Raw genomic sequence first — 19,862 nt, 5'->3', positions numbered from 1 at the left:
CAGTCATGGACCTGACAAGAATCCAGGGGAAAAGTTACCCTTCCCATCCCTACAAGACCTATATAGTAAGAGCCAGAAGCCAGGATATTTACTTCATATATCATGTTTATATGTAGCTGCTGTAAACGCAAGTAAAAGGCCTGCAGCTGTCCATGGATCTGGATTTGCAGATACTGTGAAACACTGATCTTAAAATTACTTCTGTCCTGATTACATATATACATATATATATATCCTTTCTGTGTAGTAGGGGCTAGTGGCTTTGCTTGTGCTGAATTCTATTAGGGGGGTCTCTACACTCAAGTCCCCATATGGCTTGCAAAGGAATACAAGTTGATGATAAAAACATAAACAAAACAAAAAACCACCTAAAAACAGCAGCAGCACACACCAGAAAGAGAAGTCAGTATGAAACAATTCGGATTCTAGAGGATGCTGTTTTCGAGCTTCTAGGCTTCATGGTATTTGGAAAAGTGTCCGAAACAGCTAGCAAGGTCCAAAAGGTTCCAGTGCTTGTGGAGCGGTAGCCTTTAGCTCCTGTGTGGCTCTTTTGCCCTTCATTTTCTCTTCCTGCTTCCCCATCCTTTACATTATTGCTTGTCGTTTATTTGTTCAGTCGCTTCCGGCGCTTCGTGACTTCATGGAATTCTTGCTTGCTTCCCTGTAATTCCAAATTCTATGAATTACCCAATCCTTTATTTCATATAGGGTTGCTCCCGTTTGCTTAACTTGTTGCTTTGGCTCATGAGCATGGACTTTGGTTCTCCCCAGCACATAGGCTGGATTTGGGCAAGGAGGAGCAACCCTGAAAGGAAAGCAGCATGTTCTGGTCCTCAGCAATACAGGAGCAACGTATAAATCAAACACATGCTTTCACCCACACGGAATAGATGCTGATAACTCCGTGCACATCACTGGAAATTGTGCAGATGCAGTTCTTATGTTCCTCGCCGCCTAGTGTTTACTTCGGAGGGGGGGCGGTCATTACACTGCAATCAGGAAGGCACCAACAGCTGTTCAGCTGTGCGCCTCATTCTGTGTTTGAAAAAAAGACATGAAGGCTTTTAGGTTAGAGAAGCGGCTGCACAGGCCGGCCAGTTTGTCACTTCATAACTAGATCCTTAAACTGCTGTCATTTCAGAGGTGGCAGCTGAGGTAGCGAATCGAAGATGTGGGACACTTCCCAGCGAACGGCACTGTTGCACTGTTGCCATTTGCTTCTGTGGGCTTTGTGGAGGATGTGCAGTAGCATTGTCTATAGGATCAGACCCCAGTCCTGCAGTCTCTAGGACAGCCATTTCCTTTTCCAATTTTCAGCATGTACACAGTGCAGCTGGGAAGTGGTTTAATTCTGCCCAAAGGCATCTACAAACTGCTTCTGAAGCCATGTTAAGCTTCCCATCTGTTAATAGTTTCTTTGTGGGGACGGAAAAGGGTTACATTCTCCTATTCCTTTTATCTTCCAGGAGTTTAGCATCTACCTCTTGCACTGACCTTTCCAATTTGCTTAGCCTTGTCATTTAAAGGTTTTAAGAGTTTCTCTCCCTTCCTTGTGCTGGAACATCAAAACTGCTTGCTGTGTGTTCTGGCTCCTTCTCATGTTGGCCTACTTCCTTGTGCTTGTGTTTTGCATCCCTAATGCCATGAATAAATCAGGAGACGCAGATTTAAAAGGAGGTGCAGCTGGAGCCACTTGGAAAACTGAACTGCTTAAGCGAAGCCTGCCAGTGGGTAGCTTCCCAAGGTCTCTTCTTCACTAGTAACGGATGGAAGGAAATATCTTAAACCCCAGTTCCGACTGACGGTAACTCTGGGCTGATTTTTGGAGGAAGGTCTGGCTTTTCACATTTGCGTTTCCTTCCCTTTGCAGCTTGTGGCTTGGCCTTATCTTCACAGGTCACGTTGAGCTAAGCGCATCTCGTGCGTTGCCCAACCTCAGTTTGGCATTTGACGCAATCCCAGATTAAGGCTTGGATCTCTCAAACAGTGCAAGAGGTGTTCGTCCTGGGTCTAGCATATGCCACTTCAGACTGCAAGGCATGGGGGGTCACATGACTGAATGCGCCTCCATACACACAAATCCCCCCTACACATAGAAAACTAATGTGTTTGGGCAGTGGTCTGATGCCTAGCTTTCATCTTGATCAGCTAGATTTCTATGTGTGGGAGGGAGCATGCCATACCATGGGATGCAGGGTGAGGAAATGCTCTTTCTATACACCTGGAGCCCCACTTCATACTACACTATTCCCCCACCCTCCTTTTTAGCTCACTTTTGACTAGCCAGGCCGCCACGGCAGCTATCATGTGACTAGCCACATCCTCCATGGGAACTATTTTGTGGTGATGCCCACAGCAGTTTCTCAACTTACCAAATTTGCCCACGGGTTCAAAATGCCCAGGGGACCCCTGCAGCATAGTATTTGACCTGAAATTGTTGAAGGGGGAAATTAAATTGTCACATTATGCTTTAATTGTCACATTATGTACACGTTTTTATTGGAATACTTGTAAAATAAAATTAAAGACAGCATTTGCAATTGTATGTAAATATAAGAAAAAAAGGTGCAGAAAGCAGTTGACCCACAAATTCATCCTTACCCAACTGGGTGCCTTCCAGATATTTTGAATAACAACTCCCAGCTTCCCCTACTCAGGATGAATGGATGGGGATGCTGGGAAGTTTTCTTCAACATATCTGGAGGGCTTCAGGTTGGGAAAGGCTGCACTAATTAATTTTAGCAACCCAGAGAACTGTGTTGACAACCACTCGTCTATTTCAATAGAGTTCAGTTCTCTTCTCCTGAAGTTGTTGGGATACCTTCCATTTTGCTGTCATTATCTATTGGTTCTCTTTCACACTGAGACACATATGGAGTCTCTCACATACTTGCTAAGGATAATCACCTGCAAAACATTGACAACTTTGAAACAGCCAGGCTTGCTTAATACTGCATTTGCTATTGGCATCTATTCATTTTTACTAACAAGCATAGGAAATGGAAAAACTTCTGCGGAAAAATAAACCACAGGAAAGTTTGCTGTGGAAATTTTCCATCCCACATCACTGCCATCAGGCTAAAAGAAAGAAAGCCATGTACAGGACTAGGAGAAGAAAATAAAATGGCTGTGCTCACACTACCCAATAACCAACACTCAGTGGTTGAGTGTGGGCTGTTGAACCGTGGGTTATTTGTTGAACCGTGGGTTACCATGTTTTCTGAACCCAGGACATTTTCCGCAGGTTGGCTTGTTAACTGTGCAGTGTGGCTTATTTTTCTCTAACAAGCCACTTTGAGAATCCATGGTTTCTTGTTGGGTTGTTCAGGGTGCATAATAAGCTACCCAGACGACATGCTAACCCATGGTTCAACAACAGCCCATACTCAACCACTGAGTGTGGGTTAGTGTGTTGTGTGAACCTAGCCTATGTATCTGCACGAGGTGAAAACACCTTAGAGCACAATCCTATGCATGTTTAGAAGCCTACAACTCCCAGCTCAGTTACTGATGCCTATTTGTGTACCCTGATCTTGGAGAACTTATTTGAATCTGAATCTGTGTGTCTTTGTATAAGTAATTTAATCTATTTTATAAGCCACCTTCACAATTATTTGATCAAAAGATGGGATATAAATCTTCTAGACCTTTGGATCCTGCGTTGGCTTTTAATAGCTTCCATCCTCTTAACCTTCTGCCAGGGCTCTTCGAACTTAAATATGAGGTTGGTCTGACTTTTGGGGGGCTGAAACATACTACTCCCAACAATGAGAAGACAGGTGTTTTTTCCAGTTGCGTCTTTAGAATTTCTACTTTTTTCACAGCGGAGGTGAAGGAGTTTTGTTTTTTAGTACTACCATTGTTTCTTTCATACATGGTCTACTGGAGAATGCAAACGGGGAAAGGCATGTGAACTGCCTGCACAATGTCCTTGGTCTAAATATGATTTTCCAGGACACCAATATTTTTTTGTTGTTGCGTAACATCTTCTGCCTGCTGTCATGGAATTAAAAGCAACACGTCCAGGAAGGAGAACAGACAGCTGTTTGTGTGTTGTTCATTTACATAATTAATTTTTTTTTTTTTTATCCTAACTTGTAAGCTGTTCAATATTTCCGGGGTGGGAGGAAGCTCACATAGTTAACTCCTATACCATTAATTTGTGTTTTCTAATTGCATAAAATCTCTATAGGCTTACAGATGAATAAAACAAGTTTGGAGGGAGGAACACACTTCATTTTTAACTGATGCGTGACTGAATCTTAGCAAGCAGACATATGATAAAGAGGAGACAGAACATTTTAAAGAACAACTTAATTATGTTTAATAAAATATGGGTTGCTGGGTCTATTGGGGGGGACACCATTTTGGTTGGTCAAAAGGTTTTTAACCTATTAATTTAAACAATGAATTAAATGTGTAGCCCTAATATTTATTTATTGGATGTGGACTTAGCACAACATTTTTAAACACCTGTCTCTTACCTTTTGGGGGAAAGATGGAACAAAAGAGCTAGACTTAATTCCCAACACTAGATTTTGTCTGCACTAATTTTTCTTTTCAAATACTTCCCAAATGGGGCTTTGCACTTTTACAGTCATGTTTTCTTATGGGCATTTAGGGTAACACTGGTGGCTTTGCTGAGACTATTAGTGTTTTTACAGGTGTTTGCGAACTTCTGCTATTTGTGTAGTTATGAAACCAGATGTCTGATTCCAATGTTATGAATTTGATCATTGGACTGGGAATCAGGAGATCTGGGTTCTAGTCCCCACTCAGCCATGGAAACCCTCTGGGTGACTTTGGGCCAGTCACAGACTCTCAGCCCAGCCTACCTCACAGGGTTGTTGTTGTGAGGATAGAAATGGAGAGGAGGAGGATTATGTATGCCACCTTGGGTTCCTTGGAGGGAAAAAGGCGGGATATAAATGCAATAAAAAATATGACATAGATTAGTGTTCACCTATGGATTGCAGCCTCACTTAAGGAGAATCATTCATCAGAGGCCTTGCAGCTTAAAAACAACAACCCACAAGTAGAAAGGTGAGAGAGACCGAATGTGTATCTAAACTACACCTTTATACGAGTTCTATTAAGTGGCAGGGGGTCCTTAAAAGTATCCCACCCAAGGCCCTTCCATAATGTTGAGTTTCTGATTACGAACTAGTAGAGTTTAAGAAGAAGCTAAATCACCTACCCTTTAATTCCAGCTGGGAGTCACACACAATGGTGGACCCGGGGGTGAGGAAATGGTCTTGCTATACACCTGGAGCCCCACTTCAGGCTTTGAAACGGGCAGATCTGCGTCCCGCCAACTGCTTGCAATTCCCATAATTCCTCACTCTTGGCTATGCTGGACAAGGCTGATGGGATTTGTGGCCCTCTAGATACTACTGGGCTACAAGTTTCCCAACGCGCCTTTAAAAAAAAGTTATTAATCTAATTTACCTAATTGCCATTGTTGATTAACATGGCTGTGCATTAATAGGTTCCAGGAGGTGTGGCAAAATCTAACCGCTGCCCACCCAGTACTGTCTCCAGGTTGCAAGCATTGGTGGCCTCTTGTTGAAATACACATTTTGCCTAGCTGGAGATTGATCCACCGAGTTACCGATCCATGAATGCAACAAAATTCTCCACCTCCACCTAAAACTCAGGAGTCTCTTCCATAAGCATGGCAGGGTCATCAACCCCAACCCTTCTGGGACACCTCTCCTTCCATGCCCAACTTTCATTTAAAAATAGTAAGTCTCCCTTGACATTTTATTTAAGGAGACGAAGACATCTCTGGTGGCAGAATTCTACCATTAGCGCTCTCAGAAGCAAATTTTCTCCTGCCTTTTCAGGGTTTTGTCCACTGAGTGCAAAGCTGCTGCAATACTTAACAAGCACTAGATCCTCTTTTTAAATTGTATTCCTCTGCAAACCTTTGTTTCTAGGGCCAAATCGCTTCGGCTATTGAGCAGCACAGAAATGTAATTCAACAAATAAATCTAGGTGCCACCTTCCCTCCTCCTCCCCCGAGCGCGTTTTGAACAGCACAGGGCTAAGCAGGAACCCAGCAGGCGAAGCATTTCGTAGCCTGCAGATCGAGGGAGGATGAGGGGAGGGCGATCATCCCCACCTGTTGAATTTCAACCTGTCATTTAAAAACCCAGGAGGCCTGCTGGCGCTGGAAGTTGGCAACCCTGCTCCTCGTAGCCCGTAGGTAACGTGTGGATAGCGGCAGTGGGGCGCCTCGTTTCTGCCCCCCTGAGCCAAGGAAGCCCCGCCAGCTTCGAGCCGAGGAAGGGGGAGAGGCGGCGGGGTGGGGGTGGGGGACGATCCGCGACGCCAAAGGTCGGTCCCTCCTCCTCCTCCTCCTGGCCGGGGCGCGTCTCGCTTGCTGTACGCGTGTGCGCGCCTTTGAGACCCATCTCTCCTTCTCTCTCCTGGTCCGGGAGCATTTTCGCTTTTGCAGTAGCTGCTGCTACTGCCGCCGCCGCCGCCAGGGGCCAGCCGAAGCGATCTGCTGGATCTCCCTCCCTCCCTCCTCTTCCTCCTCCTCCCGATCTACTGGAGATGCGATCTCCTCCCCAGCCTCAGCATGCTTCTTCGGCACGGGGGGAGGCGACACCCCTTTACTGAGCCAGCCAGCCAGAGGCGGCGGCGGCGGCGGCGTCCCTCCTCGCCCGAAGGAGGAATAAGGTAGGCCCACGATGCATCGCTTGGAGCGCGCAAGAACGAGCCATCGATGCTGTGTCCGTTCCAAACGCATCTTCTTCTCCATCCCCACCGGGTGTGTTGTGCTTGTGCGTGCGCCTTTCCTCAACAGCTGTGGAGGGGAGGGCTCCCACGCCCTGAAGTCCCCCCTCCCTCCCCAATAAGCATGGTCCACCTTTGTCCTTTCCATTCCCTTCCACCACCACCCTTCCCATTTTTTGTTGTCTTTGAGAATTTCCCCCTTTGCACAGAGGTGATTTTTCAGCCTGAAACTGACACATTCCAAAGGGGCAGCCGAGTTAATCTGTTGCCCAGGTTGGGGCCGGGGGGGGGGGGGAAGCTGTTAAGACGTCCCAAGATGTCACACAAAGCTCCCCTTTTATCTTCTGCCCGCGGATGCTGTTGACTTGAGCAACAACCTCTCCTCTCTTCATGACCCCCTACCCACCCACCCACCGCCCGTTCTCACAATCGCTCGAATCTGTCATGTGCAAAGCGATCCCCTTCATTGAGGGAGGTGGGAGTGCAGCGGAGGCCTTAACTTTACTTCGTCTCTTCGGATACCACAGCAACAAAGAGGTCTTGGATGCCTTCCTCTATGAGAGGGGGGGGGGAAAGAAAATGTCAGGGGTTATTAGGCAAAGAGGGTGGAAATTCGTGTAGGAATTTGGGAGCTGCTGCCACAGGGAAAGGGGACCTGTGTTCCCCACCAATGTTATTAGACTCCAGTTCCCATCATCCCTAGCTACCATGGTCCAACAGGGCCACACATTCCCCCACAACCTGTTCTAGAAGGGACTTCTGAGCAGGTGTGTTTGCGTGGTCATCTGTCCTGCCCCACCAAAGGAGGCAATTGAGCAGGGGAGGGAGGAGCAGATAGAAGGAGACCAAAATGAAGAGACTTGGATTTGGAGTGATGGTGGAAAGGCCACCACAGCAAGGTTAAAAGGCCTTCTCAGACTTCGACCCCCAAGCAACAAAACTGCCCATTGTCCTTATAAGTCTGCATATCAAACTCGCAAAGCCCCTTGCTGGAAAAAATAATCTGACCTCTATTAAGTGTTGCTGGAGTTTTCGTGAGCTATTAATAAGGAGCCACAAAAAAACATTTTTCATGTCCGCTGCTTTTTGTCATTGCTGTTCTGCAAGTGATTCATGATTGTGGGGGGGGGGGGGGTAGCAGTAAATAATAAATGCATTTGCGGTGGTTTCTTTTTAATGCCTCAGAATATTACAGCAATGTTGACGTGGGTCGAGCAGGCATCCTTTACTTTTAAGGAAAGGGGTTTGTGATTGCATGCCTAGTTTGCATATAGGCATTTTTGAATTGCTTTGTAATTACATCTGATGAACTCCACGGAAGCCAACCTTCCCCAACTTGCAGCCTTCCAGATGTTTTGGGCTACAACTCCAGGCGTTCCGGGCGATTGGCCGTGCTGGCTGGGCCTGGTGTGAGTTGAAGTCCAAAACATCTGGATCACAGCAGTTTGAGGAAGGCTGGTTTATGCCATCACAAATATGTTAGTCTTTAAGCTACCACAAGACGCTCTCTTGTGGTTGCTGCAACAGATAATACGGCTGTTGCTCTGGGATTTGTAACAATTATCATTCAGTGCATTCAATTGGTAAGCTGGCCAGAGATATAGGAATATCAACACACATGATCTGAGCTACAGAGGGGGGGGGGGGAGACCTCCCTCCCCCTGCCTAAATGATGCCCCTCTTTGGACTGCCTTCATACCAGGAGAATGTGTGTTGGGTTTTTTTGATATGAAAGAAAGATCAGTGTCTCTGCATTTGCTCTCTTGGCCCTCCAGATCAAATGATCGCAGGGAACCTGCCTGAGCCAGAGTCAGACCATGGGTCCATCTAGCCCAATATTGCTGACACTGACTGGCAACAACGGCTCTCCATGGCTTCAGGCAGGAGTCCTTTCCTCACCCTACCAGGAGAAGCCGGGGATCAAACCTGAAACCTTCCACATGTATCACACTGAGCTATGGACCCATTGCACCAACTAGCGTTCAAAATGCCCCAGGCAAGCTTTTGAGCTACACAGATGTCTTTTCTAAGCATAAGCGTTCAAAAGAAATAACCATGGTGTGTTTCCAAGCCAATGTCATCAACATCACATTTCGATTGTTCTTTTTTGTCTTTTACGGAGGATCAATATCTAAGCAGCATCGGTGTTAACTCGGAGGTACAGTAGCAAATAATAATGTTCAAGGTGTCAGGAGTGGGGGAATTTAAGGCAGGAAATGTAAATAAATTCTTTCTCATGGGGTGCGGGGCTGAAATGCGGTGGTTAAAAAAACACCGAACAATATTTCAGACGAGTTCTCACGTTAGTTTAAGGCACCCAATAAAACTAGAACAAACGTACCGTGGCATAAGCTTTTATATGCCGGAGCCCACTTCATTTGATGCATGAAGTTTTATTGGGTGCTTTATAAGCATTTGCAAAGTAGTGCCAAAGATTAGGAACGTGGGTCAGTATCAGACGCTGCCCCCCTGCACCACTTCTGGATGGTGCGTTTCACCAGCAAGACCCATAGCCAGCTCAACAGGAAGATAGCACTTACTGGAACGACTCTACAAATGACCTGAAATGCTCATTTCTGGAACAGGATAGGCTCTAGAAGAGCTCATTTCTGAGAGCTCTGCTCACCTGTTCTGTTCCAGAAACTAGAGTTTTGGCTCCTTTCTGCTTGTGTTACAAAGCGCTAATTTCCCATTGCCCTTGTGGTGGGTCCCATGGGTACATGGGCAGCACTAGATACTACTGGCCATAGACAACTGCCTTATGCGAGGTCAGAATGCTTCTCTGAGCTTTATCACACCAGCGTTATACTGTGCAATCACTGCAAATTGCACGCAAAGGACTCTGAAGTTTTCCACCTGCTTTGATTGTGAAGTACTCCCATGCATTGTTTTATGATGGTTTTAATTTTTGTGAACCGCCCAAAGAGCTTCAGCTATTGGGCGATGTAAAAATGTAATAAATAAATAAATAAATAAATAAATAAATCCTGCTTTAATTGTGCTTGAAAGTCAAAAGATTCACCCTATTTAGCCCCTACTTGTTGAGCATATCTTCCGAGCCGCCGCTGGGGCACAGGAGCAGGATTTTAAACAAATGCTTACATCTGCGTAAGCTTTAAAGATAAAGATACCAAAATTGAAAATTTGAAACTTTTCAATGGGGAGCGGTATATAAATAGTCTAAATAAATAAATAAATAATAAAATTGGCACATTAATAGATATTAGGGAGAGCTTTAAGCATACCAAATTTGAATTGAATTGGGTCATCTGTTGATTTTTTATGATTTTTTACATTTCCCCCCTTAAACTCACTTCCTGGTTTGCAAAGGATCACTGTCGCCCGGTAGCAAAACAACAACAACCGCAAAAGCAAAGCGCTACAGGGATAATTCGAGGGAAGCAGGTACGTGGGATGAAGCTCTCTATCTAGCCCAGAATTGTCAACTCTGGCTGACAGAGGCAGTCCAGAATGTTGGGTAGGGAGGGGTCCTTCATATCCTTTGCAACTGAGTTATTTTAACGGGAGAAGCCAGGGCTTGAACCTGGGACCTCCCCCTGTCTTCTGCTTCTAAGCTACAGTTCCTTCTCTGAAATTCCATTCTAAAAACCATCCATCACTATATATTCCCTCTGTTCACTTCCACCCCCATCCCACAAGATATCGTGCAATCTGGTTCCTTTCTGTTTCCTGCTCGAAGCAATCCCACCCGTTACATGATTTGATTTGATGTGATTTATTACATTTATATACCACCCCATGGCCAAAGCTCTCTGGGCGGTTAACAAAAGTTAAAAACAGTGAACATTAAAAAGTATACAAAATTTAAAACCATCAAAAACATAAACAGTATAAAAACAACGGTATTCTTGAAAATGCAAGGCACTACTCACTTCTTATCTTCTGATGGCTGTACATCTTGTTCTTGAGCTCTGCCTTGAGATTATCGTACCAGACATTGCCCACATGTACTTCCAAGCCTGCATTTGCAGCCTAAAGCCTAGAAACGTTTTTGTGTGTGTTTTTAAAATTAAAAACTTTGGGGTGGTTCGCACGATCAAACAGTTCACCATGGCTTATTTAAGCCATGGTGGGCTCCAGTATGTGTGGGCAGCCATTTTAAACATTCAAGCCATGGCTGCAGGTTGTTGTGATGTCCGAACCTGGCAGGGGAGGGTTGTGTGAAGGTTAGACAACCATCGCATAACCCATGACTTGCTTTAGAGTTGTGTGCTGGTTGTGTAAGCCTCACACAACCCAGCCCCACCACATTCACAACAAGCCACGGTCATGGTTTGAATATTCAAAAGCCGCCCAGCACCTGCCACAGGTGAAGGAAGAGGGAAACAACCAACCCAGGCATTGTGAAAACAAATTTGTTTGTTCAATCATCTGCCAGACACATTTGGGGTGGGGCAACAAATCATGGGTTAAATAAACCATGGGTTAGTGTTATGTGCAAACAAGTCACAGGTTCACTAAAGTGTCAGAGATTGCTGAAAGCAATATGCTTTTAGACAAGATCCAGACTTCAATCCTATGTATGTATACTTACCTAAAAGTTAGTCCCATTGAACTCGGTGGGATTTAATTTTAAGTAGACATGCCTAGGATTGCACTGTCAGTGAAAAAAATGGACTGATGGACCAAGTTTAGGGGGAGGATTCATTGTATATTAGAATAGGTAGAAAGCTAGAAAGAGTTTTTTTCTGTAATGCATTTAAAGTAATTATTTTTAAAAAATAATATTTTTTGCTGGGAGTGGGTCTCCGTGCCCCCTTGTTTTGCTCTTGACTTGACAGAGCCAACAAGGTTAAACAAACAGGCTTCCATTGAAACTGCAAAACGCCATGTTTGTTAAAAGTACAGTGAATTTTAGCAAGATTTTTGAAGAATGTAATTTGGGCCGAGTGCCAATGGTAGAACCACAAAGGTGGCATTGTAAAGCCTGGATAGCAAGGCGTAGCAGGGCCAGAAGAACCCGGCCGTCTGACGCTACTGTTTTCAGAGGTGTCGGAAAGTTGGAGCGAAAAACTCCAGAGCGAGCGGGAAAATTATTCCCCCTCTCTTGTATTACTGGGACCTGCTGCAGGAGACTAAAGAACCAGTTAAGTGTTTGTGGAAGACAGAGGTGGGAAAAGCCGTATAAGTGTGCACACACATACGATCTATCAGATTCACTTGCCATTCAGTCAGTGGAATGAAAGAGGAAAGTGGGTGATTTTTTCATAAGGAGCTCAATAACCTAGTGGCTATTAATCAGCGCTGAAAAAGATGTGTTTGGACAGCAGAAAGAAAACCAGGTTCTAATTTGCAATCTCAATGTGGTTCTTCAACCCAGCCAGTATGATTCCTGTACCTAATATATATTCTACCACAGAGAACAGAGTTATATCTGACATATACCCAACACACACACACAAAATCTGTACCTTTCACTACTGAATTCTGTAACATACATAAATTATACGAATTATACATATATTTGTCTATTTTTGCATTCTGCTCTTAGTTACAGAGAAGGGTGAATTCCTGTGCTGTAGTTGTAGCCCATTAGATCTCACCCTGGCAGCTTCCCATATTTTGTCCAACACATACCCAAATCTTAAGGGCTGGAAACTTAGCTTTTAAATCGAAAGAAAGCCAAGGATCTTGAGCTGGCGATATGCATTATGCTGAGCACAGGACAGGGGTTAAGCCATATGGACGATATCAAACCGTTGCATTCCAGCATTTTCTATTGTCCTCCCATCTTTTTAGATACCTGGTTTGCAGCATTTCTCTGACTTTTAATGAAGTTGCGGTTATGATGGGATTGCAGGAGCTGCAAACAGGAAACTACTAAGTAAATGGCCAGTTGGGGGTTGAGGGCTACCAGGAAACGACTAATTAAAGAGCTAGTCACTAGAAGAGGTGAGACCATTGCTAAATGGGACTTACTTCTGAGGAAGCTTAGTGAAACCCATTATGGCTCAGTTTTTGTGAGCTGCAGGAGCTGCAAACAGGAAACTACTAAGTACATGGCCAGTTGGGGCTGATGGCTACCAGGAAATGACTAATTAGCTCAGCGGTAGAGTACCCACTTTGCATGTAGAAGATCCCTGGTTCAATTCCCAACTTTTCCAGGTAAGGTTGTGCTGCCAGTCAGTGTCGACAATACTGGGCTAGACAGACCCATGGCCTGACTCAGTATAAGGCAGCTTCCTGTGTTCCTAAGCCTGCCAGTCTCCTGACCTAGTACCCAGGGCTTTTCACCCATCTTACAAACCTGCTGTTTGCATTATTTGCTGATACCCCAGTTTGGCTGGCACGTTCCTTTAGTCAAAGTTGGCATGCACATGATGGCCATGAATGGCTATAATAAGCCACAGTGGTGCAGAGGCAGTGGTGCCGAGGATGAAAAGGAAAGAAGTTTTGCATGCTTGTCAAGTCAGAGCAGACAAGAACCTGAAAGGTCGGCAATTCTAAAAGGTCTTCATCCCATTTGGATTTGTTCAGTAATCTGCAAGTGAGGGGTTAGCTGGGGTGAACTGTGAAAATCTTACATTCAGAAATAAAGGGAGGAAAGACGATTCATCATGCAATCTTTTAAACAGTACGGACGAACACACCAGCCGTTTCTTCCACAATTTCTCTGGTTTCTCTGCAATTTACATCATTGCTTTACTTGGTTATTACAGAAAATAGAGACGATATCAAACCGTTGCATTCCAGCATTTTCTATTGTCCTATCTTTTTAGATACCTGGTTTGCAGCATTTCTCTGACTTTTAATGCAGTTGCAGTTATGATGGGATTGCAGGAGCTGCAAACAGGAAACTACTAAGTAAATGGCCAGTTGGAGGTTGAGGGCTACCAGGAAACGACTAATTAAAGAGCTAGTCACTAGAAGAGGTGAGGCCATTGCTAAATGGGACTTACTTCTGAGGAAGCTTAGTGAAACCCATTATGGCTCAGTTTTTGTGAGTTGCCTTTTCTGCCTCCATAATAATAGCCTGGTGGTCCCCTTTATACTAGCAACACGCGTAGATGGACTGGCAAGGGTCAAAAAACTGAGCAGATGAGCTACTCAGGTGTTTAAAGCTGTCATGGTAAGGCTGCTGGAGAGTGCTTAGCTTTCTGAATTGCCTTTACCCTGGAATTTATGCAGACTGGAGTGGAATAGGCTTGGTGTTCTGACTACAAGCTTGCTTCCCTAAAATGCCCAGGCACTATTGTGCTTTGAGACATTTTCCATATCCATTTCAATGGGGCTTATGCAGAAGTCAGCTGCACCCAACTTGGTGTCCTCCAAAGATGCTGGACTGCAAGTCCTATCATCTCCAGCTGGCGCGATGCGAGTTACAGGCCCTATGCATTTGGAGGGCACCAGATTGGGGAAGGTGACTCCAAGTGGGGTGTGCACCCTTGCGTCCGTCTTTCTCCCACGCTGCATTGCTTAGTGGTGGCTTAACACCCACCACCCAAGGCAGCTGCCTTTACTGTACAGGGTTTCCCTGTGGCATTCCCTCCACCCCTCCCCTGTGTGAATTCCCAGCAAGTCCTACACAGTGGTGAGAAAATGCATTGATCTGCTGTACCTTTGTCAGCTTCAATGACATTCGCAAAAGAAAGGTAGTGAAAGTAACAGGGGTCTTATGCATCAACAGGATATGGTGCTACAGCACTGGGAGAGGAGGAGTAGGAGTACACAATTACAAAATAAAAGGAGGGGAAGAAGTAAAGAAGCAGAAATTCTGAAGGATTTATCAAATGGCAGGGGTATCACTGGCTGAGGTGAGCAGTTGGCTATACAGCGGTCCCTGCCGTATATTTATGCGCTTTCCAGATGCCCTAGCAGCGAGAAATTGCAGGAACAATTTTTCCGAGTCTGCTTTGTTTCCTTTCGTGATTTTAAAAGACAAAGATGGCCATGCTGCTGTGTGAGAAACAACCGAAATCCACAGTCGGGTACTATAGAGGAGGCAGGGGATGGGGGAAGAAACAGAAGAGTTGGAGAATTAGGCCAGGACTTGTGACCATGAGGTCTGCAGCACAGGCTGAATTTCAAAATGGAGGTTGCCGTCTAAGGATGCCATCCTATGCACCCTTAGAAAAATCATGCAAATAGGACTTTGGGGTGGCTTTAAAAGGGGGTTGGATCAATTCCTGGAGGAGAAAGCTATCAATGGCTACTAGTCCTAATGGCTACGTGCTACATCCAGTAGCAGAGGCAGTGCGCCTATGTACACCAATAGTTGGGGAACATGGGTGGGAGGGTGCTGTTGCACCATGTCCTGCTTGTGGGTCCCTGGTCGAGAGCTGGTTGGCCACTGTGTGAACAGAGTGCTGGACTAGATGGACCCTCAGTCTGATCCAGCAGAGCTCTTCTTAACGTTCTTAGTTGTAGAACATTTTTTCTGTCCAGCTATGCATAGGATTGTGCCCTAAACAAATTGCTCACTTCTAGGTGTTGCAGGTATCTGATTATACCTAGCATTCTGGGACAAAGAGACAATGGCTGACCCTCGTTCCTAAAAACAGAAAGGCCAGCGGTAACTTATATCTGTCTCTTGCCTTGGGCAAAACACGCAGGTTCTTGAACGGGCAAAGAGCAAAAATAAAGAGAAATATGACAGTCTTCTGTATGCGCGCCCTGTCTAAAAATGATAACAAGGGAAGGCCGTAAGACTGTGAAAATGTTGACACTTGAACATTTGCAATGTGGGTTGGTGTGATGTCATCCTTGCCTTTTAAAGCTCTCCAGGGACTTTGCCCACTGAATATTTCTGCCTTTGCTTCCCAAACTCTCTCTCTCTGTGACCTTCATTCCTTCAACTGTACCATGACCCTCAGCTACTCAAAGCTCCCCCCTCCCATTCTCTCCTGCGCCATTACTTATTGGCGCTAAGAGCTTTAAGCTAAAATAGCCCTGTGTTTTGGCCCCGCCCCTTTGCCTCAGCCCCGCCCATTGCTGGATCACATGGGACCTTTCAATGGGATTGCCCCCTATAGTTGAAAGGTGTTCAACCCCCCTGTGCTAATCCAATTCCTGCTCCATGCAAGATACATTAAGCACTGTGGTTGTTTTTATTCCTTTCAGTTTCCCGGATTCAAAAAAGCGTCTGTCCTCATGAGCGCCCGTTCTGATGCAGCCAATGGTCATGCAGGGATGCTCTTTCACCCTCCCCAGATGTCATGAGTGGCATGCCACAGGCCAATCCCGTCGCAACAGCACCTCCCACACACAGTCTCAGGTAAGAACTCCGGCGTTGGCCAGCTATGGCGCTTTTCCTCTTCATTTCCTCAAGGTCCTTCTCCGCTGCTTCCCCCAAAAGAGATCACGGAATCCAAAAACTTAAAGTGAAGCAAAACGACAGGTGAACATATATAGGGGATTAGATACCAAGCTTTTAAATAGGGAATTAATAAGCCATCTACTATTGGCAGCTAGGTGGCTGATAGCTGAGCACTGGAAAGATGGCGAAGGGCTCCATATTGATCATTGGTACCCAAGGGTGGGGCAGATGGGCCTCCTAGAAAAGCTGACGCAAAAATTGAGGAAAGCAAGAGGACAACTAAATGAAGATAAATTTGAGGGGGGTATGGTATGGAGGAAATTCATTGAGTCTGTGAAGAGAGAAGAAGATGGAAGAACACCGCCTTTGGCATATATAGAGGTATGGCAAGCATGGGTAAAGTGACTAATTTCTGGGTGTGTGTGTGTCTAAATTAAATTAAATTAAACTAACCTCAAATCCAGACTGGAACATGTCTGTATGGACCCTGAATGTGTGTGTATATGTGTGTGTGTGTGTGTGTGTTATATTATTTGACCTTTGTAACCAGAATTAAAGAAAAAAATACAAATATTAAACAAAAAAGATGAGCATAATGAAAATGCTAAGTTTTCAAAAAATAGAACTTCGAAACTTGGATCAGGCCAAAAACCTATGTAGCATCCTGTTTTCCACCATGTCCAACAGGATCCCCAAGAGAAGCCCAGAAACAGGACATGAGCAAAATTTATCATCCTCCTCTTCGAGTTTCCCAGAAATGGGTATTCAGAGCCATGCTGACTCTGAGACTGGAGGTACCATGCAGCCTTCAGGACCAGTTGCCATTGACTCTGTTCACCCGACACGCTGAGCCACAGTGGTGCAGCACTTTGAGCTAAACATTATGTTTTAGCGTGTCGTGTCAACCATGACATAGCATGTCGTGTGAACCGTTCCTAACCACGGTGGCCACGTAACCACCCTTTAAATACACACACGAACCATTTGCTGCAAAGGGGTTAGTGGCGTAACCATGGCTTAGCGTGCTGTCTGAAGAGGCCATCGAGAGTCGTATCTTCCACAAGTTTGCCTAATCCCCCTTTAAAGCTGTCCAAGTTGGTGGCCATCACTACGTCTTGTGGCGTCGAATGCCATGGTTTAAAATGTGCCGTGTGAATGCGTATTTCTTTTATCCATCCTGAATTTCCCCCTGTTTTATTGGATGACACCGGGTTCTAGCATTACGGAGAAGGGGGGAAATGTCTCGCAATCGACTTTCTCCACACCATTCACAATTTTTATCCATGTCTAGCCTGAACCCTCCTGCTTCCTGGCCTTTTTTGAAAGCTAAAAAGCCCCAAGCAGTCTAACCTTTCCTCGTAGGGGACTTGCTCCAGCAGGCTTAAACTGAACAAGCTGTCAAAACCCTTGGAAGTCAATTGGAACAATTTTTACATCCTTCTGTGAAAACTTTGCAGCGATGAAGCCATCCTTACATCCTCAGGCAAAATCTTCCGGGGAATACAGCAATTAAGACCCAATTCCAAGCTACTGCTGTCTTCCTGCAAGTACTAGGCATGAAAGGGGTTGATTCATAATTGGCAAAATCCTTCTCCCTTGCCACAGTCCCAGGTTCAGTTCCTGACATCCGCAGGAAGGCGGGGAAAGGCCCTAGAGAACTAAGAAGAGCCCTTTTGGATCAGACCAAGGGTCCTTCTAGTCCAGCACTCTGTTCACACAGTGGCCAACCAGCCATCAGCCAGGGACCTACAAGCAGGACATGAGTGCAACAGCACCCTCCCGCCCATGTTCCCCAGCAATCGCTGGACATAGACCTACTTTCTCTTCTACTGGAGGTAGCATATCAGGACCAGTAGCCACTTGCATCCTGCCCTAGTGGTTCAGCACCATGGATAGCTCCTTTTGCAGTCTGGCTGTTTCTGACCGAAACCCAGAGTGGATTCACGGCCTCACCGAAATGGAAGCCACCAGCCACCACTGATGAAGGCACCATCTATGCTGATGGGGCAGAATTAATTAATTATGTTAATTCATAGCAGGTGACTTTAGGCAAGCCACTCTGTTGTCTCTAACTCAGCTCCCTCTCTGCAAGAATTCCCTTGGCCTCTTGTGCACAGCCCGCTGCGAGGATTGCTGAGAAAATGTAAACGCTCTGAACGATTGAAACGTGCTTTCTATACGTGAATCGTTATTATTGATCCTGGGCTTATTTCCGGTGCCAGGGCTCAGTTCTGAGCAACGCTAATGAAAAAAGCGTTAAAAGAACCCTGCTGGATCAGACCAGAGGCCCATTTAGATCTGCATCCGGTTTTATTTATTTATTTATTGCACTTGTATACCGCTCCCATAACCAGGGCTCTCTGGGCGGTTTACAGAAATTCTAAAATTGAGATAAAAACAAGTATACAAAATTTAAAACTCTAAAGCACAGAACATACATACATAAAGCATTAAAAAACGTTAAAAAACTAAACATGTGGGTGATTAAGATGTGCCGCCATATGCCTGGGCAAAGAGGAAAGTCTTAACCTGGTGCCGGAAAGATAGCAGCGTTGGCGCCAGGCGAGCCTCGTCAGGGAGATCATTCCATAGTCTGGGGGCCACCACCGAAAAGGCCCTGTCCTTCATTGCCATACTCTGAGCCTCTCTCGGAGTAGGCACCCGGAGGAGGACCTTAGATGTTGAACGTAGTGACCGGGTATATTCACGTTGGGAGAGGCGTTCTGTCAGGTATTGTGGTCCCAAGCCGTATAGGGCTTTATAGGTCAAAACCAGCACCTTGAATTGGGCTCGGAAACATACAGGCAGCCAGTGCAAGCGGACCAGAGCAGGTGTTATATGGTCGAACCTTCTGGTTCCCGAAATCAATCTGGCCGCTGCATTTTGCACGAGCTGCAGCTTCCGAATCCGGTTCCCCATTGTAGCCAGGTAGATGATGCCAGGAAGCCCCCGAGTAGGCCAAGAAGTCTACAGTCCTCTCCCACGGTTGCTCCCCAGCAAATGGCATGTTCGGTGGTATGCTGCTTCTGAACATGGAGGTTCTATATCACCACCGGGCTTGTAGCCATCAACAGAACTCCCTCTGTTTTTGTTGAATACCATTTTACAGCCATCTAAACTGGTGGCCGTTGCTACAGCCTGTGGCGGACAGCTGCATGCCTTCATGACGTGTTGTGCTTCTGAGCATGTGGGCAGGGCAATCCCAGCCCTCCCAAGGGTATCTGGAAGTGAGAGGAAAGAGTGTCCACCCCTTTAAGCCGGGGGTGTTGAATGTAGGTGGGAGGGTGCACCAGTTGCTGGGGAACATGGGTGGGAGGGTGCTGTTGCACCATGTCCTCCTTCGTTGGTCCCTGGCCGATGGCTGGTTGGCCATTGTGTGAACAAAGTGCTGGACTGGATGGACCCTTGGTCTGATCCAACAGGGCACTTTCAGTGTTCTTATGTCTTTCGGTTTCCCTCTCCTAATTTGGTTGCCACACACACGCAAAAGAGGATGCTGATGTGATATTTCTGGCTTTGGCCCCGCCCACGTTCAGCTTTGTCTCTGTGTACCGTTGGTATCTGCTCCCCCGGAAGTTAAACCAACAGAGAATTGTGCTGAAAAATATCCCCGCTCCTGTTTTAAGACCGCTACGAACGCAGCTCCAGCCCTAAGTGGCATTCTGCTCTCTAAAGCCAGCCTCCCTCAACCCGGGGACCTCCAAATGGATTGTAATACAATCTCCATCATCCTCAACCCACAGCCTAATGGCTGTACTACTTGGGGGTGATGGGGGGGTTGTAGTCCTAGCCTTTTGGAATGTCCCCCTGGCTGAACTGGGGGCTGCAACTGCTTCCAGGC

The 19,862-nt window shown here is 45.9% G+C and overlaps 1 protein-coding gene across 1 annotated transcript in view; it reads left to right on the top strand.

The window, feature by feature from the left end:
* The first annotated feature begins 6,534 nt into the window (after positions 1–6,534).
* DRP2 (dystrophin related protein 2) overlaps positions 6,535–19,862 on the top strand; it is a 57,331-nt gene continuing 44,003 nt past the window's right edge. The window contains exons 1-2 of the mRNA XM_063141689.1: positions 6,535–6,687; positions 15,826–15,979. Of these exons, the coding sequence (XP_062997759.1) occupies positions 15,872–15,979 (108 nt within the window). The 5' untranslated portion in view covers positions 6,535–6,687; positions 15,826–15,871. The remainder of the gene's footprint in view (positions 6,688–15,825; positions 15,980–19,862) is intronic.

The sequence above is a fragment of the Elgaria multicarinata genome, chromosome 15, assembly GCF_023053635.1.
Source record: "Elgaria multicarinata webbii isolate HBS135686 ecotype San Diego chromosome 15, rElgMul1.1.pri, whole genome shotgun sequence".
Classification (NCBI taxonomy): domain Eukaryota; kingdom Metazoa; phylum Chordata; class Lepidosauria; order Squamata; family Anguidae; genus Elgaria; species Elgaria multicarinata.
This window is presented reverse-complemented; position numbering and strand designations above follow the sequence as displayed.